Source organism: Fukomys damarensis, unplaced genomic scaffold (assembly GCF_012274545.1).
Source record: "Fukomys damarensis isolate Sample0158 unplaced genomic scaffold, DMR_v1.0_HiC HiC_scaffold_30, whole genome shotgun sequence".
Lineage (NCBI taxonomy): Eukaryota > Metazoa > Chordata > Mammalia > Rodentia > Bathyergidae > Fukomys > Fukomys damarensis.
Window position 1 is genome coordinate 38,004,771 of NW_022900942.1, and position 19,335 is coordinate 38,024,105.

The 19,335-nt window shown below is 44.6% G+C and overlaps 1 protein-coding gene across 1 annotated transcript in view; it reads left to right on the forward strand.

Annotated features, from left to right (window-relative positions):
- Positions 1 to 19,335, forward strand: part of LOC104860462 (lipoxygenase homology domain-containing protein 1) — a 77,425-nt gene that overhangs the window by 22,062 nt on the left and 36,028 nt on the right. Inside the window, exons 8-13 of the mRNA XM_033757480.1 lie at positions 3,876 to 4,057; positions 8,972 to 9,088; positions 9,788 to 9,950; positions 13,727 to 13,881; positions 17,138 to 17,347; positions 17,434 to 17,587. Coding sequence (XP_033613371.1) covers positions 3,876 to 4,057; positions 8,972 to 9,088; positions 9,788 to 9,950; positions 13,727 to 13,881; positions 17,138 to 17,347; positions 17,434 to 17,587 — 981 coding nt within the window. The remainder of the gene's footprint in view (positions 1 to 3,875; positions 4,058 to 8,971; positions 9,089 to 9,787; positions 9,951 to 13,726; positions 13,882 to 17,137; positions 17,348 to 17,433; positions 17,588 to 19,335) is intronic.

A 19,335-nucleotide genomic window follows, 5' to 3' on the forward strand; every position in this document is an offset into this window, starting at 1 on the left:
CTTCTTTTTCTACGAGCTTAAGGTTAAATATTAGGTTGCTTATTTGAGCTCTCACTGTTTTCCTAGTATGGACATTTACTGATATGAATTTCACTCCTAGAACTGCTTTTGTTGTGTCTCATAAATTCCTGCATTTGTATTGGCATTATCATTTAATTGTAAAACTGTCTAATTTCTTTTTTAATTTCCTCTGTGACTCAATGGTTTTTTGGCAGGGTGTTACTTAATTTCCATGTGTTTGTGAAGTTCTTGTGGTTTCTTAGGCTATTGATCTCCAGTTTAATTGCACTATGGTCAGGTAATATACAGGTGATAACTTCAATTCCTTTGCATTTACTTAAACATGAGTTAGCATGTGGTCTATTTTGGAGAATGACCTTTGTGTAGTTGAAAAGAATGTATATTCTGATTTTGTGGGGTGAAACACTCCATAGACATCTACTAAGTCCATTTGTTCTAAGACTTGGTTCAGTTCTGCTATTTTGTTGTTGATTTTTTGTATAGATAATCTGTCTATTTGTGTCAGTAGAATATTGAGGTCCCCCACTACAATTGTATTAGTGCTTATTTCATTTTTCATATCCATTAATATTTGTTTTGTATAGATGGTGGCATTAGTAATTGGTGCATATATATTTATGATTGTCTTTTCTTCCTCTTGAATGGTTCCCTTTTCAAGGATGTAGTGGCCTTCTTTGTCTCTCTTAATTAGTTTTGGTTTGAAATCTATTCTGTCTGCAAATAAGATAGCTATCCCTGCTTTTTTCTGGGCTCCTGTGATGTGCAGAACTGTTTTCCATCCTTTTACTCTGTCTATGAATTTCTTTGTGGATTAAGTGGGTTTCTTGTATACAACATATTGTTGGATTTTGCTTCTTAATCCATTCTGCCAGTCTATTTCTTTTGATTGGTGAACTGAGGCCATTAACATTGATAGTTATAACTTTTATGTGTTGGCTTTTCATTGTCATATTATTTTCCTGTTGTTGGTTCTTTTATTTTTCCCCTCTTACCCTTTAATTTCTTGCCTTGCCTGGTGTATTTGCTCTGGTGGCCCTTATGGAGTTGTGGTCTTCATTTTCTTTTTCCAGGATATTGTTTAGAAGTGTTTGGAGTGCCAGTTTGGTGTTCATGAAATTTCTCAGGTGTTCTTTTTCACAGAAGTATCTCATTTCCCCATCCATTTTGAAAGGTAGTTTTGCAGGATGCATCAGTCTAGGTTGGAGGGTTTTTTTAAAGACTTGAAATACCTCACTCCATGCTCTTCTTGACTTGAGGATTTGTGTTGAAAAATCTGCTGTAATTCTGATGGGCTTTCCTTTGCATGTGATTTGTTTGTTTTCTCTTATTGCTTGTAGTATTTTGTTCTTCTGTCAGGTTTCTGGGATCTTGATTATTATATGTCTAGATGTAGATTTTGTTTGATCATGGCTAGTTGGAGTCCTATATGCCTCACTTATCTGTATGTCAAATTCTTCCCCCCTGTTTGGGAAGTTTTCTGTCATTAATTCTGTGAACAGTTTTTTTTTTATGTCATTTGTACTTTCTCCTGCTACTTCATGCATTTCTATCAGTCTTATGTTATTCTTCTTTGCACCATCTAAGAGTTCTTGGATTGATTTCTTATAGTTCCTTACTGTTTTTAAGAGATCTCTCTTTTCATGGTCACTGACGGCAATCCTATCTTCTATATCTGAAATTCTATAATCACATTCGTTCATCCTGCTGCAAATGCTTTCTATAGAGTTTTTAATCTCCTGGATATCTGAATCTGTTTCATAAATTCCATTTCTTTCCTATGTTGGGCATTCAAGGTTTCATTTATTTCCTATGCTGGGCATTCATGGTTTCCATCATGGTCCTAAGCTCATCTATTTTTTAATCTGTTTCTGTTCTAGAGTCTCTAATCATGTCTTTCATTCTTCTCACTATCTCTGTGGTTATCTGGGAAATTATTTCTGTTTTGAATTTTTCTAAAGCCTCATATATCTGTTTTTTCACTTCCTGTGCTGTATCGGTCCGGGGTGTCCAGATGGTTGACTGTCAGACTTTTCCACCTCATTTCCCCCACAGTTTACCTTTAGTGTTTTGTGTCTTGTTTAAATGCCTTTTCATTTCTATTTTTGTCATTGATACTGTCCTAGGTTTAATTCCTGGGTTAATACTTTGATCTTCCAGATACAGCTGGTCTTTAGGTTTTGAGTCTCTACTGTCTCTGAGGCAAACTCATTTTCATTATATCAGAGAGGACAACTGAATAGATCAATCACAATACCTTAGCTCAAGTGATACAATGAGCAACATAATAGCATCAAGCACAGCTTAGAAGATGACAGTTTCTAGTAGTTATTAATCTATCACCTGTAACTGTATGAATTAAATCAAAATCTGAGGACCAGCCCAAAATATGCTTATAGTGAATAAACTTTTCAATATAGCATCATTACCCTTCAGGATGGAGATTGAGAAGGAGTTGGGGAGGGAGGTATATATAGCTGGAATAGAGAAAGGTTAGGAGTGAGGTGAGAGGACACAGGAAGATCACACAAACTCTAGGGTGCTGTTGAAGAGAAGATGAGAAGACAGAACAAAATATACCCAAGAACAGGGCCAGGGATTTAGCTCAGTGTTTCCGTTACCTGCCTTGCAAGCACAAGGACTGGAGTTAGATCCCTGGTACACATACACACACACACAAAAAAAAAAAAGTATACAAAATATACCCAAGAACAGAACAAACTAACAGAAATAGGGAGGCTAGAGACTGTAATCATTTTCATTTTTCTTTCTTTCTTTTTTTTTTTTGCTTGCTTTTTTTTATGTAATCACTTTCTTTTAAAGCTAATGGCAATTGAGAGAAGGAAAAAGAGAAGAAAGGGAGAAGAAATAAAATAAATTCGAATTAGGATAGGAACGGGAAGAAAAAGGGAGTGTAATGGAACTCCAGATATAGAACATCTGTGACAACTCACTGAACTCATCTCACAACCTACTAGTGAATTTCAGCTGGTAGTTGGCAACAGGTTGTTTTAGACAACTGGTTTCAAACTTGAGTGTATAAAGTATGAGTTTGACCCACCCTGGGGAATGGTTTGCAACTGCATAGCTCCTTAAGAATTCCTGAAGGGAAGGGTCCCCAGCTCATATTTGTGGGAACATGATGGTCCCTCTGTGTGCAGTGCTAACAGCACCAATGAGTCAGGACTCTTGAGGATTCTTCAGGACTGACAGTCCTGGGGTGGGGGTGCTGGGTAATCTCTGCTGCATCCCTCACCTCCTATCCCCTCCACTCAAGGAGTATCTTTAAAATGAGGGAACTTGAATGAAGGGCCACACATAGAATGGATGAACCGGGGAAGGCAAACCAAGCCTGAAGCAAGTGAGAGACTGGCATCAGGGGATGGAGAGAGAGGAGAAAGGATTCCTACCACTGCATATCTGACTAGTGAGCTTCCCCTGAAACCTAATGCTCTGGTTACCTGGTGTCCATCTAAGCATCATGCTGAGAGCACTTTACAGACAATGGAATCTAAGGTTTATGAGTAACTTGCATGGGTAACAATGATAATCAAGTTAGGGCCAGGTCAAGCCTGAGTTTGCCAAATTCCATAGCCTGTGCCTTTGGCCAGTCTATGGCACTAACCCTGTGCTATGTGAGGCTTGAACATCCTTGTCTGAGAGGTTGGGGGTTCTCAGTGGGTGGTGAGCATGATAGGACTTCCTCTGAGGTTGCTCAGAAGGTTCAAGTCCATGGGAAGCAGCTTACTAGAGGAAAAGTCTGGGTAGATTGTGCTGGTAAAGAAGTTAACCTCACCTGCGTTTGTCTTCTGTTTTCTCACTCCCTCTGACCTTGACTTCTGGCTGCCCCCGCTCAGTTGTCCCTTACGAGATCACCCTCTACACCAGCGATGTCTTTGCTGCTGGAACAGATGCCAACATCTTCATTGTCATCTATGGCTGTGATGCCGTCTGCACTCGGGAGAAGTTCCTATGCACCAACAAGAGAGAACAGAAGCTATTCTTTGAGAGAAAGTCTGCCTCCCGCTTCATTGTGGAGGTACCTTGCCCAGATGGCTGCCCTGGATGGAAGAGTCAGAAAGGAAAGAGAGCAGTCCTGCCTTGAGGGCAAGACTGACTGTCCCTTCATCCCTGATGGGCCACTGTTAGTGGAAGCTGGGCAACTTATCCATCCTCTATAGGCCTCAGTACCAACACTCAACCAGAAGGATGGTAAAGCTCACCTGTCTCTTCAGAATTGGTGTCAAGATCAAAGGCAATGACAAGTGAGAGTACTTGGTCAAATGGAAGACATAAATGTCCATGGGGCCTCTGCAGTGCTTGCACCACCAGACACATACCCATAGGTGGAGTGAGGCTAGCTGGTTCAGGTGTGCTGGGGCAGTTGGGAATTTCATCACCAGTGATCATGTGATGCTTAGCTTTCAAGTTATGGGGAAACTACATGATATAGAAGGATGTTCTATATGTTCCAAGTCTAGGAAATGGAGGTGTAAAAATCAGCTTTTTTGTGTGTCACTGTGACAAAATGTCCAGGAAAGCAAACTTAGAGGAAGAAAGGTTTATTTTGGCTTATGGTTTCAGAAATTTCAGCTGGCTCCATTCTTACTGGGTCTGTGCTAAGGCATAAACATCATGGTAGAAAAGTGGTAGAGGAAAGCTGCTCACCTCATGGCAGCCAGGAAGGGAAGGTAGAGAGAAAGGAAGAAAGAGAATATGAGAGCTGACCCAGAGAAAAATAGGTGGGGTCTAGATGTAGCTTTCAAGGCCACACCCCCATGATTCAGTCTCTTGAACTAGGTGCCATCTCCTATTTCCATTACCTCCAGGTAATGCCTTCAAGTTATGATCTCATCAATGGGTTAATCCACTAGATCCAATAACTTCCCTGGGGGCATATTGAACATTGGCCACACAAGGGGCTTTATTGTTTGATGTGAGTGTAGGTCCCAGAACCTTGAAATCATATACTCCTCCTCCATTCAGTGCATATGGTGCTGTATGGTCCCTGTTGTATGCTAGAGGGAATGGGAGACACAAGAGGAGGAGATAGCCCAGAGCCTGCCTGGCAAGGAAGTTGCAGTATATAGTTGGAGACCCAGACTTCCACACAGAGCTAGTGAAAGTCTGGTGATCATCATCATCATCATTGACCCTATGAAACAGAAGACACTAACCTAATGCATTTATCTATATCAGTTCAGTGAATGACTCCATACTGTAACCATCCCTGTGTAAGGAGGAGCAAACTAAGGCCTAGCAAGTTGAGTGGCCTGAAGCCACATGGCTAGGACATATGGAAGCAGGACCTAAACCTACAGAATTGGCTCTGGAACACATGCTCTTAGCCACTGCTGCAGACTAGCAGGTCGACTGAGATTATTGTAGGTGTTTGGAAAAGGAAAAGTCTCCTTGGGTTGGTAGCTTTGAGTTCACCATGAAAGTGGGCATAAACAGAACAAAGAGGAAAGGCATTTTGGGTGAGGGGAACAGCATGTCCTGTAGCCAAGAGGTGGAAATAAGCTCAGCATGCAGCTTGAGGTTTGGCCAGAGGTGCAGGAGGAGCATGATGTGACTTGCAGTGAGGATAGGAATGAAGCAGGACTGGGAAAAAAGACAGGAGCCTCCGGAGCTGGGACTGTTGGGAAATAAGGATCTATGGAGACATACCCCTTGTTTTCTGGTAAGCAACAAAATCTAGTGCATGTCTTAATCTTGGCCCATCACTGTCCCTTGGACCCCTGCTCCTTCCCCACATTCTGTTGGAGCAGTTAACACTGTGGGAAAGCCTTTTGCCTTTGTCATATCTTTTATGGAGAATTCAAGGCTGATTCATTTATCCATGAAGCTGGCATCTCCTCAGCTGAGATGTTGTGGTACATGAGTTATTGAGTCTGACACCATCAGTGACTGAGGCTGCAGTTACACCTTGGCAGGACCTCCTGGAACTTTTATTAATGAAGTCCCTTCTCATAGAGAGCTATAATTTGCCAGTAATTAGTTGGTTATTTTTTTCTTTTTTCTTTTCCAATATACCTGTGTCTTGAGGGAAACAAAGGAGAGACTCAATCTTCTGGCCTCTCTCTCTCTTCCTGAATGTATTCCTCTTTACTTCTCTCCTCTGATAAATCTTCAAGTGAAATCTAAAGCCTGAGTTGTGATTCCATAACCTTGAGTTCTGACTCTAGCTCAGCTACTAATCCATCAGCAAGTCACAACCTTTCCCTGAGCCACATCCTAAGATAGAGTTGACTTGGAAAAGGACAAAAAGGGCTAAGGGTCCATGATTCCTTCTCATGGACCAGCCTTGTTCTAAGCACTTGACATGGATCAATCTCCAAGAGAGTGTCTATGTAATCCTCCTACTTTACAGATGAGCAAACAGAACCCAGAAAGTTCAAAGTATCAAGTAGCAGAGCTGGGATCTACCCTCAGCAGTTAGCCACAGAGCCTGCCAAGCTTAGTGCTTTCACCTCCCAGGAGAATACTAGATACCTTTTGATGTTGCTGTTCTCTGAGTCAGTCTCCAAGGCCTGTCAACCACAATGAAAGGGCTGCAGCTGAGACAGCAACCCTGGTACTTGCAACTGAGTGGCTGGACTTTAATAGGGCATAGATGTGGCATTGGAGCCACAGGCCCACATACCTTAACATCAATATGATGGGCCAGGGCAGGAGGAAAGGAGGCCTGTGGACAGAAAGGGAAGCAGATGACTGTTCACTTTCTGGGCCGGCCAGGCAGCTGGATCTTCAGTGGAACTCTTGTGGATAAAGGTCTTTACCTATGGCATCTGTGCCTCTCAGATGGGAAAGACCAAGGCTTGTTGAAACTGGTACTTAACATTAGCCTAAAGACACTGATCTTTGTTGAATAATTTGGATCCCTCAGAGGCTTGCAAGACTTCCAGAGGCCCTTGTGGCCAGGGAGTGCTGCTACTCTGAAGGAAGTAGGTGTTGGTGGTGGACAATGTAGCATCCTTGTCAATCCACAGAGTTTGTAGCAGAGTGACACTCTGTGGGGCACTTAGAAGTGAGTGACAAAAAAGAACCATGTCTGTGGTCTTAGACCTAGACATGACCTCAAGAAGTTGTCCCACACACCGCCCTGTCTTTGACTAAGACACCATTCTCAATATTTTATAGATGAAGAGATTTAAGTCCTGGTAGCTTGTCTAAAATCATATAGCATTAGGGCAAGAATGGGAAGAGTGAGTGAAGGGCAAGGGAGAGAGACTTCCCAAGCATTGCTGATAGGAAGGGGGAGGGGCAGAGAGAGAGGAAGCCAGAGGCTAGAGGCAGCTCCTGTTCATTCAGAGGTTGCTTGTGTCTATGATATGAAGCCTTTGCATTTGGTGAATGACTCAATCAATCACTCAGACACCATTCTTTCTTGGCAAGCTCTTTATTCACACCAGAGTTGATGGTGCCATTCTGTGACATCTGAGACCTTGATGGAACGGGCTGTGTGACCACTTCTTCAGAGAGGCTGCCAGTAAACTCAAGTCTGTAGATACCCGCCCCTAGCCTTCAATTGACACTTGTGATACAAATTTCATAAACTAGCTATGGTCCAGTGCATCCTGGTATCATTGTATCTGCTTGCCCTTCTTTTCCCTTTGCCCTTCTTCCTCATCTATTTCTTATTCTGTTATTGACTCAGATCTTCTTACAGATAAATCTGGGTGTGATAAAGTGTCATTTCCAAGGAGAAGGTGACACATGATAATGTAGAGAGGCCAATGATGCTTCTGGGGGTTGCTTGAGTGGAGGCTGATGAGGTATTGGAGGGAATCTTGGCACAGAGGGCCTCTTGCCAGGTGAGCAGATAGGCTTGTCTTGTGTCTGACCATCTCACTGCCTCTTTAACAAGTCTGCAAGTGTCAGGGGATCCATCTATTCTGACTAAGCCCCTCACCCTATCCCTGTCAGCTCCAGGAAGCAGAGAAAAGATCAGACTCTTGATGCCTTAGCTCAAGGGCTCACCATAGCACACACATGTCAGCTTTTCTACATGCCACTGTGGGTAAGGTTCTCCATCATCTTATGAGGGGGAGGAGTCTGGCTGACTTTGTTATCCCCACCTTGAAGATTTTAAGGCTCTCATTCTTCCAACCTTTCAGCCCATACTTGTTGAGTACTTATATCACAGGCACCAGTCTAGGCTTTGAGGACACCTTGGTGAGGAACATGGTGTCTGTTCTTGAGGCTCTCTGTAGTGGAGGAGAAAGTGGGTGGATACAGTGTTGGAGAAGACCATAGGTGTCATATAAACAAATGTAAATTTGGCTCTGTGGGAAGTGCTCAAAGGGGGAACAACCCCATGATAGAAGATCCACTGGGAAGAGATCTGACTTTTTTGGAGAAGTACAAGGAAATGAGAAGACATGATCCACAATCTGTGACCTGAGTTATGTGATTGGGCAAGTACTGGATTAGATAAAAAGAGGAAAGAAGAGGGATCAACAGAACATGAGCAAAGGTCTAGTATATCAAGAGAATGTCAAATTTTAGGGACTAGAATATGTGGAAACCCAGACAAGGGATGGCAGAAACAGAGAGGCTGTTAGGGGTTCAGAGGGATTGAGTGAGGTCAGCCTGGCAAGACAGGAGCAAGGGCAAAATCAGAACTCCTCTTCTGATACCCGATTTATTCCCAAACTGCAACAGCAAGTGATGGAAGATGGGGGTGAGTTCCACCCTGAAAAGGAGACCACCTCCTAGAGAAGGGTGTAGAACTGAATGCTTGCATAGAAACTGACTCTAAGTGGGGAGCAGGAAAGTGAGGTGTGAGCATGGAAAGTGCAGAGAAGAGGGGAAGCCTGGTGGGATAGTGCAGATGTATTCAGAGAAAGTGACCCCTAGAATTCAAAGGGACTCGAAGGAGATGCTCTAGGATTCAGAGTGTGAAGAAGGCCTCTCTGCTAACATCTGATATCTTTTCTCTTTTCCAAAGTTAGAAGATGTGGGAGAAATCATTGAAAAAATTCGGATTGGCCATGACAATACAGGCATAAATCCTGGGTGGCACTGCTCTCATGTGGATATCCGCAGGCTCCTTCCAGATAAAGATGTGAGTTTCTCACTGATCTATTCTGCTGTTCTTTTTGCCTATTCTAGGCAGAGTCCTTTGCTGGCTGCTTCAGCATTATTAAATTGAGATAAAATCTTCTGAGAATACCCAGGTCACTCCAGCATAGGAACTAGCTCAGGTCCAAAATGGAATCTTCTACAACCTGATTTATTAGTCAAGGAGGACAGACTGGGCACCCACATCTCTCTTCTCCATCACCAAGGCCATATTATTAGTGAGTGACCACCTTTTCCTTCCTGCTACTCAAGGCCAACTCATAGAAGAAAATCTACCCTGAATGACTGGGGAAACCTTTAGCAACCTCAAAATTCTAAATTTTGAAAAATGCTCAGTCACAACTGTGTATCCATAAATGACTTAGGAGCAATTTAACAGTACAGAGCCCCCTTCCTCATTCACTGGTTATGAGTTCCTGAAGTGGGGCTCAGATATCTATATTTAAGGGAACTTGGGAATCCCAGCCTTGAAGAGCCAACTCCTAGTATAGTTGTGAAAGCCTTTAAGTAAGATTGGGCCTGCTAAAATTGGGGCAGAAATTCTCCCTTGAAGTTTTTGCACTATCCGTGGAAGCCCGTGACCCTAAACTTGTTCCTCATGAGGATTAGCACACTGATGAACACTGAAGTTGGCAGTTTCTGTATCAAAGTTTAATGTTCCTTTCTCCCACCCCCACCCCAGGGTACAGAGACCTTGACTTTCCCATGTGATCGATGGCTTGCCACCTCTGAGGATGACAAGAAGACCATTCGAGAACTGGTCCCTTATGACATCTTCACTGAGAAATACATGAAAGATGGATCCTTACGGCAAGTCTACAAAGAAGTGGAGGAGCCTCTAGACAGTAAGTGTGGGAGGTCACTGTCATTTCCATAAGCAACTCCAGGACCATGGTCCTTGAGGAGCACCTGACCCATGCTAAGCTGAGCCTTCTTACTCAAGAGGAGGATCTGTGGTCATCTCTGTCCTGTTGAGATTGCAACAAGGTTTGCAAAGGTTACATAGCTGCCCAAGGTCTAACAGCTAGTACATAGCTTAGCTAGTCTTCAAAATCTGCCTGTTTCACTCCAAAAGTTGTGCTCATATCCCTTCTTAGTCTTCCATTGTGATAATGTATCTCTAATAGAAACTATCCTGTGCCTACTGATTTTCTCCCTGCTCTGCTTATTTGGCTTGGTGTGTGACTTGATCTCTGCTCTTACTGGATTTGGCTGCTTCAATTAAGTATGAATTAAGAAACATCCTTGAGCTAGAGTGGAGCTCAATGGTAAATCTCTGTGCTCCCTTCCCAGCACCACAAAAAAGCAAAAGGAGGAAAGAAAGGGAAGAAGTGAGTGAGGGTGGGAGGAGCAGAAAGGAAGAGGGACAGGGAGAGGGAGAGGGAGAAAAGAGAGATATCTCTTGGGTTGACATGTAACTGAAGCCATGGTGTATTTGGGTGCTGCTGCAGTGTGAAGGTCATGGGCTTCTTTTCTGCATGAATCAGTCACCTTTGTCCTTTCTTCGGGGGTGTGATTTTTCTCTGAAAGATCTACATTGACCTGACCACTCACTTCTGCTGCCTCCTCCTTTGCTTTTGGCAACATCATCATATTCTGATACTCTTCCCACCTCTCCAAGTAGCCCATTGTGTGCAAGTTTCCTTTCTTGGACCAGGGTTATTCTTCAAGGCTCATTCCCCAGCCTTCTCTCTCTAACATGAAGTGTGTGTGTGTGTGTGTGTGTGTGTGTACCACATGGACAAAGTCACACCTCTATTTTGATGAGTGATTACATTGTCCATGTCAAACCCTATATTATTCACCTGCCATGCAACTCTAAATAAGCTTCAGCTTTTACAAGTCAATTTCAATTACAAAAGCCAGGCATTCTAGCCACTCCAACAGGCTATCTAAATAGACCAGAGGAGCTCCAAGAGTTTAGAAATCCAGCTTGAATTAGTGGCTCTGCCTTCTTGGAAAAATTGGATTAAACCCAAGTTTCCAGTAAGACCCAAGATTCCCACATGGACTTAGGGGAGCAGGTCTTCCAGCCTGCTAAACTGATAAGACAGACAAAAGACAAACACTGTTTCCTTTTTTACCACTGGAAATAAAACAGCTGTAGTTCCTACCCTACTTTAATCTGGGCTGCCAATCAGTTAGAAAGAGCAGCAAATTTATCTTGGTAGTGACTGGACCTCTCCTCATCCTTACCTTATCTCCATGTTTTCTGTGCTATTAAATCAGGGAGATGATTCTTTTTCCTACATGGACCCCAGAGGATGCCTTGGAAAGCTGTCCCAGAGGCACACTTGGGCTGCTCTGTGTGAATCACATGCCGCACAACCTACTCTGAGCTTGGTGGTGTTTTTAAGGAAACATCCTTCCACAGAGGAACTGTGTTGCTTGGGTGGGACTGGGAGAGGGAAGGATCCAGAAATAGCTGGATCCTGCTTAATCACATTGCTCAGCACCCAGAGGCTGAATCAGTCTTCCTAATCTCCAGAGGGCTGGTGAAAACAGTGGGGGCATAGGCAGGCCATTTAGTCACAGCCCCTGGGGACACAGCATCCCACTTGGGGACACAGACTCCTAGGAAAGGTATCTAAACTGGCCCACCCACCTGTGATGATTCCACGTGTGGAGCAAGCCTGAATACAGCCAGGAAGAGCGGGTGGGGAGCAAGGAAGGAGGATGGCTGACTGTTGTGTCTGAGCTGTGACAAGATTTCTAATGTTACTTCAGGTCGGTGTGAGCCTGGCAGACTCCAGTAATATTGACTCTTTTAAGCAACAAAGATGTCATATGATAATGTACCACATGAAATTCTGCTGGATTCTGCACTGAGCTAACAGGGAAGGGGTGGAGGTAGGCAAGAGTAGCCCCTGGTCCCTGCCCCTGTCAGGAGACACACCTCTGCACCAAGGAGATTTGGAGAGTAAGGGCTGGAGAGCAGGCTGTGGGGACAAGGAGGTAGGTTGGGAGGTTTGGAAAGGAGGCGAGGGTGCAGAAGGGGTAGAGTTCTGTTTGGACTTATGGATTTGTGGGCCTGAGGTCTAGTCCAGGTGGACATGACCACAAGGTGACAGAAGGCAGGGTCATCTGAAGCCAAGGAGGGACCTGGGTTGGAGACACGGGCTCCAGAACTCAAGGAAGACAATGCCAGGCAGTGCCGGATGAGAGCAAAGCGATGAAGATGGAACAGGCATTACTTGGTGTTCCTGGAGTATAGAAGATGAAGAATCCATGAAGCTGTTCAAGAAAGAATGTCCAGAGAGCCAGAAGGAGGGTATGATGCTGTGAAATCCAAGCAAAAAGAAAGGAACAACAGGAACCGTGCCATGGTGTGTGTCCATAACTGCGGGTGCCAGTGAGAAGGCCACACAGCACCCTGCTTTCTGAAACTGAGGAGGCTGTGAGTGTGCTGGCAAGGGCTCATGAGAAAACCCAGCTCTGCCACTGTAGGAAGAGGAGCCCCTTTCCTAGGCTCTGTAAACATCCTAAGGCTGATGGGATTGGCCTAGCACTTAGTCCAGGCTCCAGTCCTCCCCGTGCTGTCCTGCCACGAAGTGCCACCGTGGCTGCCAACACTCGGTGACATTTCCCTGGGTGGCAGGAAACAGCACTGCATGGAGCTTTGCTTTTTCAAAGGAGCCTCTTTTCTGATCCTAAGGCCTTCTTCAAGCTTTAAATTATCCACCTACGCCTGGCAGCCATCTCCCTACTGGGTCTCTGTGCAGGTGAGGACCCTGGCTTCCTAGGATGAGGGAAATGAATCTTCTTCCCTGTTTGACCACTTCTACCCTTCCCTTCAGAGCTTTAGCTTCCCTCCCATTATTGCCATACCCTTGGCAATAATCCAGCTAAGTCTCCCTCATCCTTGGCCTGAAATTCCAAATCTTTTAGAATGGAGAAAAATGGGGAGGGGACAAAGCACTCCTGAAAGTCATAAAAATGCATGAGATTTGTTCTTCCTGCTGGGTTGGAGGCTGAGAAAGGAGCTCTTCTTTAAGAAGCAGCAAAACAGACACTAGATACTACTAGTGTCTGTTTTCCTTAAGAACACTTCACAATTGTTACCTTGATATGTATTGTGTCCTTGCCAGGAGTCATGGGAACAAAGGAGAGGGTGGCTGTCTCTGTGGCTTTGGGGAGAGGAATTTGGAAGGAGCACTGGCAGCAGGCAAGGGACACTAGGGAGCTGAACAATAACTGAAATTAAAGAAAGATACTGAGGAACAACCAGTTTTTTTATTGTATTTTTTCCATAATCCAGTTAGAAGGATCTGACATTGATACCTGTGAAGTTGAAGTCATCTCCTTGTTGGTGCATCATAGCAGGTAGATTTGGCGCCTTCAATGTGCACACATTTGAGGAAGTTTCCTGAATCTTTCTCCCTAAACACTGTAAGACACTGTGTGGATGGATGGTTTGAGAGGTGATGGGCATCTCTACCACCTACCACCTATGGTGAGTCTACACAGAGTGTAGGCAAGCATGTATCACTGAGCAGATGACAGGAAGGCCCTGCCTCTTCCAAGTCCTTACAGATCTCCACAGTTCCTCCAAACCCAGTCCCAGACTTAAATTGCTGTCATCCTTTCTTCTCTTTGCTTGTCTCTCCAACTTCCTGTACAGTCGTGCTGTACTCGGTGCAGATCTTCACAGGGAATGTTCCTGGGGCAGGCACAGATGCCAAGGTCTACATCACCATCTACGGGGACCTCGGGGACACCGGGGAGCGGTACCTTGGCAAGTCTGAGAACCGCACCAACAAGTTCGAGAGAGGAACGGTAGGAAATGCACTGAGTTTACTCCATTTACCTTCCCTCCCTCACTCTAGTTATCTGGCCCCTGCCTCTCCTTGGTCCTGGGATGTTCAGGAACTTTTCAAGGTGTCATGCATCCTCACTGGGCTTCTCACCTTGCCCTTATGCTACAAGCACAACTTTTCCCCCCTTCCCAGCTGATGCACCCACCTAGGGCCCCACAGATGGGTTGGGGACCAAGGAGGGCCTGACTCCAGGTTGTTGGCAAATGGGAGTGGCTCATCCTCACCAGCAAATCTGGTTCTTCATGGTGGTGTTTGGCAGGGCATGGGGGTCCCTGCATGTGGAGGTGAAGGCTATGGAGTGGCTGGGGCTGTGCTCTACCTGGGGGTTCAGAAGTCCGATGCTGCCACCTGCTCCTTGTCTAATTCAACTTTTTTGGCCTCAGTTTTCTTATTTGTAGAATGAGAAGTCAAATATGAATTGGCTAAACTGTGATGTGCAGAGCCCTCGGCAGCGCCAACACCCTTGGGATAATGGGGACAATAGGAGAGCAGGGTGACAGAGAGGCTCCCCATGACCACCCAGGTAGAACCACTTTGACCTGGCCTATCTGTTGGGGTGCCACATGGAACCTCTATTAAGCAAAGGCATGAGTAGCTATTTAAAAAAAGAAAGCTTGAAAATCACATAACTAGAAAGTATCTAAGGTCCTTCCAGCTCTGAGATGAAGCAATTTTACAAAAAGGAAGAAGTCTGTCCAGAGGACCCCAAAGGTGGGCATTGCCACACTTCCCTTCCCACCAATTCAACCTCCTTCTCCCTACCACAGACCTTTTTCCCATATCTTTTCCCCCTTACCCTTCCACTTGATCCACAGTCTCTCTTTTCTCTCCCCTTTCGTCTAAATCTGACTGCAACCCCCACAGCCAGGCATTCTCCAAGGAGATCAGATTCAGGGACTTGGCTCCTGTTATAAGCTGTGACCTCACTTATGCCCATATTTCTGCGGGGACTTCATGTCAATCAATGGGTATTTACCAAGGATGTCCTTAAGCCTGACTCTCAGCCAGGCATGAGCCTCAGTGTAGAGGCACCTAATACTGATGGGGGGGGTAATTAGCTCTAGGACAAGAAAAATGGTGTCATCTACATGGATCTGTGGGGGCTGATGACCTCATGAGGCAGGCTTCGTGGAAGGAGCCCAGTCTGGAAGACAAATCCCAGAGCTCGCCTTCATCTGTTCTGCGATCCAGATAGAAGCCTTTTACCTTTAACTTCAGTTTTCTACTTTTGAAGAGGGAATAGTAATGTGATTGCTAATTAGACCTTTAGACTGAAAAACGGGATGTGATATAACAGCACTTCATAACAGGGAAAAATGATTTAAAAGTCACCCCACACCCCTCAGAGATGAATTGTTCTCTGTCCATGAGGAGCAGCTAGGAGAACCATCTATTCTTTTCTTTCCACTTAAGCCAAAGAGATCAAGTAGGTTTGTATGATCTCCCTGATTCTTCTAGGGACATGGTTATTCAGGTGCCCAGACAGCGGAGCCAAATCACTTGAGTTCAGGTTCCGGTCTAACATTCACTAGCTGTATGATCTTGGGCAAGTCACTTTACATCTCTATGCCTCACTTTCCTCAACCATAAAATAGAGTTAATTTTGAGTCAACTGAAGTAAAACATGTGAGCAATCAAAACCATGCCTGGCACACAGTTATCTCATTTGTCCCCTGCCTGCACTGATGTCTGGTAAATGTATTGGTAAAATAGCAATGTGCAGTAGACAGCTCTTAGACAGATTTTTGTTAATGGCTATATTTAAGGACCCTGGAAAAAAAGGTACTCAATAAATATGTGTTGAGGGAATAAATGAATGAGATGTCATCTATTCTTCTCTGTGTTCAGATTCAGCCTCCCCCCATAATTGTTCCATCACAAGATTTTTGCTCATTTTTTCCATCACTCTCTTCCTTTCATCTGGTTTTAATCCTCCATCAGGAGAGCTGGAGATACCTCTGGCTCAGGTACTGACCATTTTTATGACTTCAGGTTCACTTCCGAGCATCCCAAAGTTTCATTTCTCTACTCACTTGCTCTGGAATCCAAGAGTCATCCTTGACACCCTATTCCCTATCAGCACACCCTCCCCATCTACATCCAATTGCCTGTGCAGGAGATTCTCTCCTCTCAACATCTTAGATCAAGTTAGCCTCTAACAGTCATCCCTTTCTCCTCTGCCTTTGCTTAGTAAAATGGCTCGGTCTCCCTGCTCCAGGCCTCAACAGCCAATCCATCCTCCAGCTGCCTCATTAACCCATCCAAAACAGATAGAGGGCCCCTCACTTCAGTCCTTCAGGGTTCCCATGGTCACAGACCCCACCTGAGAGCTGCACAGGATTTGCAGATAAGCCCATGATCCCCCACTGCTCAGCCTGCCTGCAATGTCCCCTAAAGATCACTGGGCCCAGTTTCCAGAATGTCCATGCTTTCTCCTGTCTCTGCACCTTTCCAAGTTTCTCTGCTTGCTTATTCATGCGCCTAAAGAAAGTAGATGATGTGCTTTCACTTTTTTACATGAAAGGCATCATAGTATTAAATTTCTTCCACTTGCCTTTAGCATTCAGTGGGATCCCTTGGAAATTTTTCAATAAAGGGATATTCAAATGTAGATGGGGCTGGCTCTTCTTTACATGCCTCCATTCCATGGAAAAGCCTATTCCCAGGTTATTTAGCTGTTCCAGAAGTGGTAGACCCCAAGTAGCTTCAAGTATCCCACTGTAAAAGTTATCATGCAATAAATAAACATCCCTGGGCCCACATGAAAGTCTGACAGATACGAAGAAGTAAATTTCTGAATGTGCCATTTTTATTCTGATGAACTCAGTCAATTGCCATTGCCTGAAATTAACAAGACTGTGTGTCAAGAGCCCCTCCTCTGTCACTGCCATGGCCCTCAGGTCCCCACACAGCTTATCATACACAGTTCATCTTTCAACCTCCTACAGGCTCATCCCTAGAGAAATTTGGATGAAGGCAGCTTTCTCCACAATGTTGCATGCATGAAGGGACTGTAAAATGGGGCCATTGTGGAAGTGAGGTCATGAATTCAGTCATCAAGCAATTGTCTTAGGAATTTGGTCCTGGAAGACACCCAGGCAAGGAATATCCGTTCAACCCAGTAGTGGTGGAGGATGGAAGGTCCTGGACCGATGGGGTTGGAGTGGGTTGAAGTGAGTGCTAGCTCACCAAAGGCTCCACATTGGTCTTTGCAGGCTGACACCTTCATAATCGAGGCTGCTGACCTGGGTGTCATTTACAAGATCAAGCTCCGCCATGACAACACCAAGTGGTGTGCAGACTGGTATGTGGAGAAGGTGGAGATCTGGAACGACACCAACGAGGATGAGTTCCTATTCCTCTGTGGTCGCTGGCTGTCCCTGAAGAAAGAGGATGGGCGGTTGGAGAGGCTCTTCTATGAAAAGGTACAGAGAGAGTTCAGCCATGGCTTATCATCATCTTTATAGGGGAATCAATGGGGAAAAAAAGTACTGGAAATTTAAAGCCACAGTCATGCTTTTCTGGACAGGAGTACACTGGAGACCGCAGTAGCAACTGCAGCAGCCCTGCTGACTTCTGGGAGATTGCTCTGAGTTCCAAGATGGTCGACATGGACATTGACACAGTGACAGGACCCATGGTGGACTATGTTCAAGAAGGTCCGGGTAAGCTGAGCAGAGGCTCTTTAAAGGAAGAGCTGGCATGTGGAAATGCTTTTAAGCTATTTTTGGACAGCCTATCTATCTTATCATCATTGAAGACTTAGGTCTACTACTTTGTGTTATACCAAGTCCTCATATGTGTTGCCTATTTTCATCCCCACATCAGCCCTGTGAGGTGAGAGGTTAGAGAGAGAGCCCCCATTATTAGATAGAAAAGCAAAGGCTGAAGATGTTAGAGTGATGATGTCTTTAATCCCCTGATTTTCTACCAGGAAGGTATCACTGCAAACCCTGCCCTTGGTTCAATTTATTCTTTCTTCATAAAATGATATTATAATTCTCTGGCAAGTGCATTTCACCAGGCAGATTTCTGAGATAAGGCAGTTCTATATTTGTCTATTGAACATTTCAATGCCCTGCCTTCTATTCACTTATCTTAAGCATAACAGTGTGACAACCATGATATTCCTCCCCAGGAGACCATGTGGTGGATTGTGAGGTCAGACAGAGAGCCAATCTATTTGCACTTTACTTTGTCACTCTGTGAATAAATGACAGGACCCATAAAAAGTGCTTGTCCTTAAGTGAGCACTGTGATCAGTTGTAGAAAGGCCAATAGTGTTCTCTTTATAAAGACAGAAAAAGGCCATGAGTAGGTACACAAAATGCTGCATATAATTCCATCCAGGAAGGGGTAGTTTGGGATCTTTCCAAAGAGATGCACACTGCATAAGAGAAAGCCACTATGCCAGGGCAGTATCTTCCAGCCTGTGGAGGAAGATAAACCAAGAAAAGAGTTTCCAACTTGTATCAGCTAATAACTGCAAATTACAGAGGGCTGGAGTCTAGTGGCCAAGACAAAATTTAGAATTGTTCTTTTCTCTTACATAAAAGTTCAAAGATAGACTATCTGTGACTAATGTAGCAGCTCCAGTGAAGTCAGGGACCTACATTCCTTCCACTTAGTCACTCTAACAACCTTACAAATAAATAGCTTCCATCCTAAATGCACAGTATTCCGAGATGACTGCTGGAGCTCCAGCTATCATGTTCACATCTCAAGCAGAGTGGATGGAAAGTGAGGGGCAAAGGAGTGCTCCTTCTAGGAGAGCCAGGCCCTTTCAAAAAGATTTCTCAGAAACCCACTCAACAGTATCTACTTACTTATTATAACCATCCCTAGCTATGAGAAGCATGAACACTGAGTGGATAACTAAAAATCTGTGCCACACTACCTGAGCATCCTTTTACTCTATCTAGTCTGGTTCAGTTTGGAAATGGATATGTTCTAGACTTTCATCATGTTACATATATGATACACTTTTGTTATTCTTCCTTTAATTCCTACTCTCTCTGAGACCTTGATCTTGCTTTTTCTCTGAGGTCTCATTTTGGCTGGCAATAGTAAGATTGTCAGGCAGATAACTTCTGAACTTGAGTAGGGGGGTGTTGCTGTTACCCTTCCTCGCCAGGTAGTGCTAGGTTCAAGTAAGATCACTGGTCAGAGGGCTTTTGGAAGCTTGAAACTTCACACAAGTGACAAAGACATCCTCTTGGGTCTTCACATCAGGAGTGACCAGCTCCCTTGCTCCTGGAGAGTAGAAAACATAGTGCACTTGGCAGTCTGGGAAGTCTCATCACATGTGGTCTCCAAGCAGGGGGCTGAGGTCAGTGCCCTCCAGAGGTCATTTCCAAGCCCACCATCCCACATGGCAACACCCTTGTCTAGCTGGCCCCTGTGATTTCTTGCA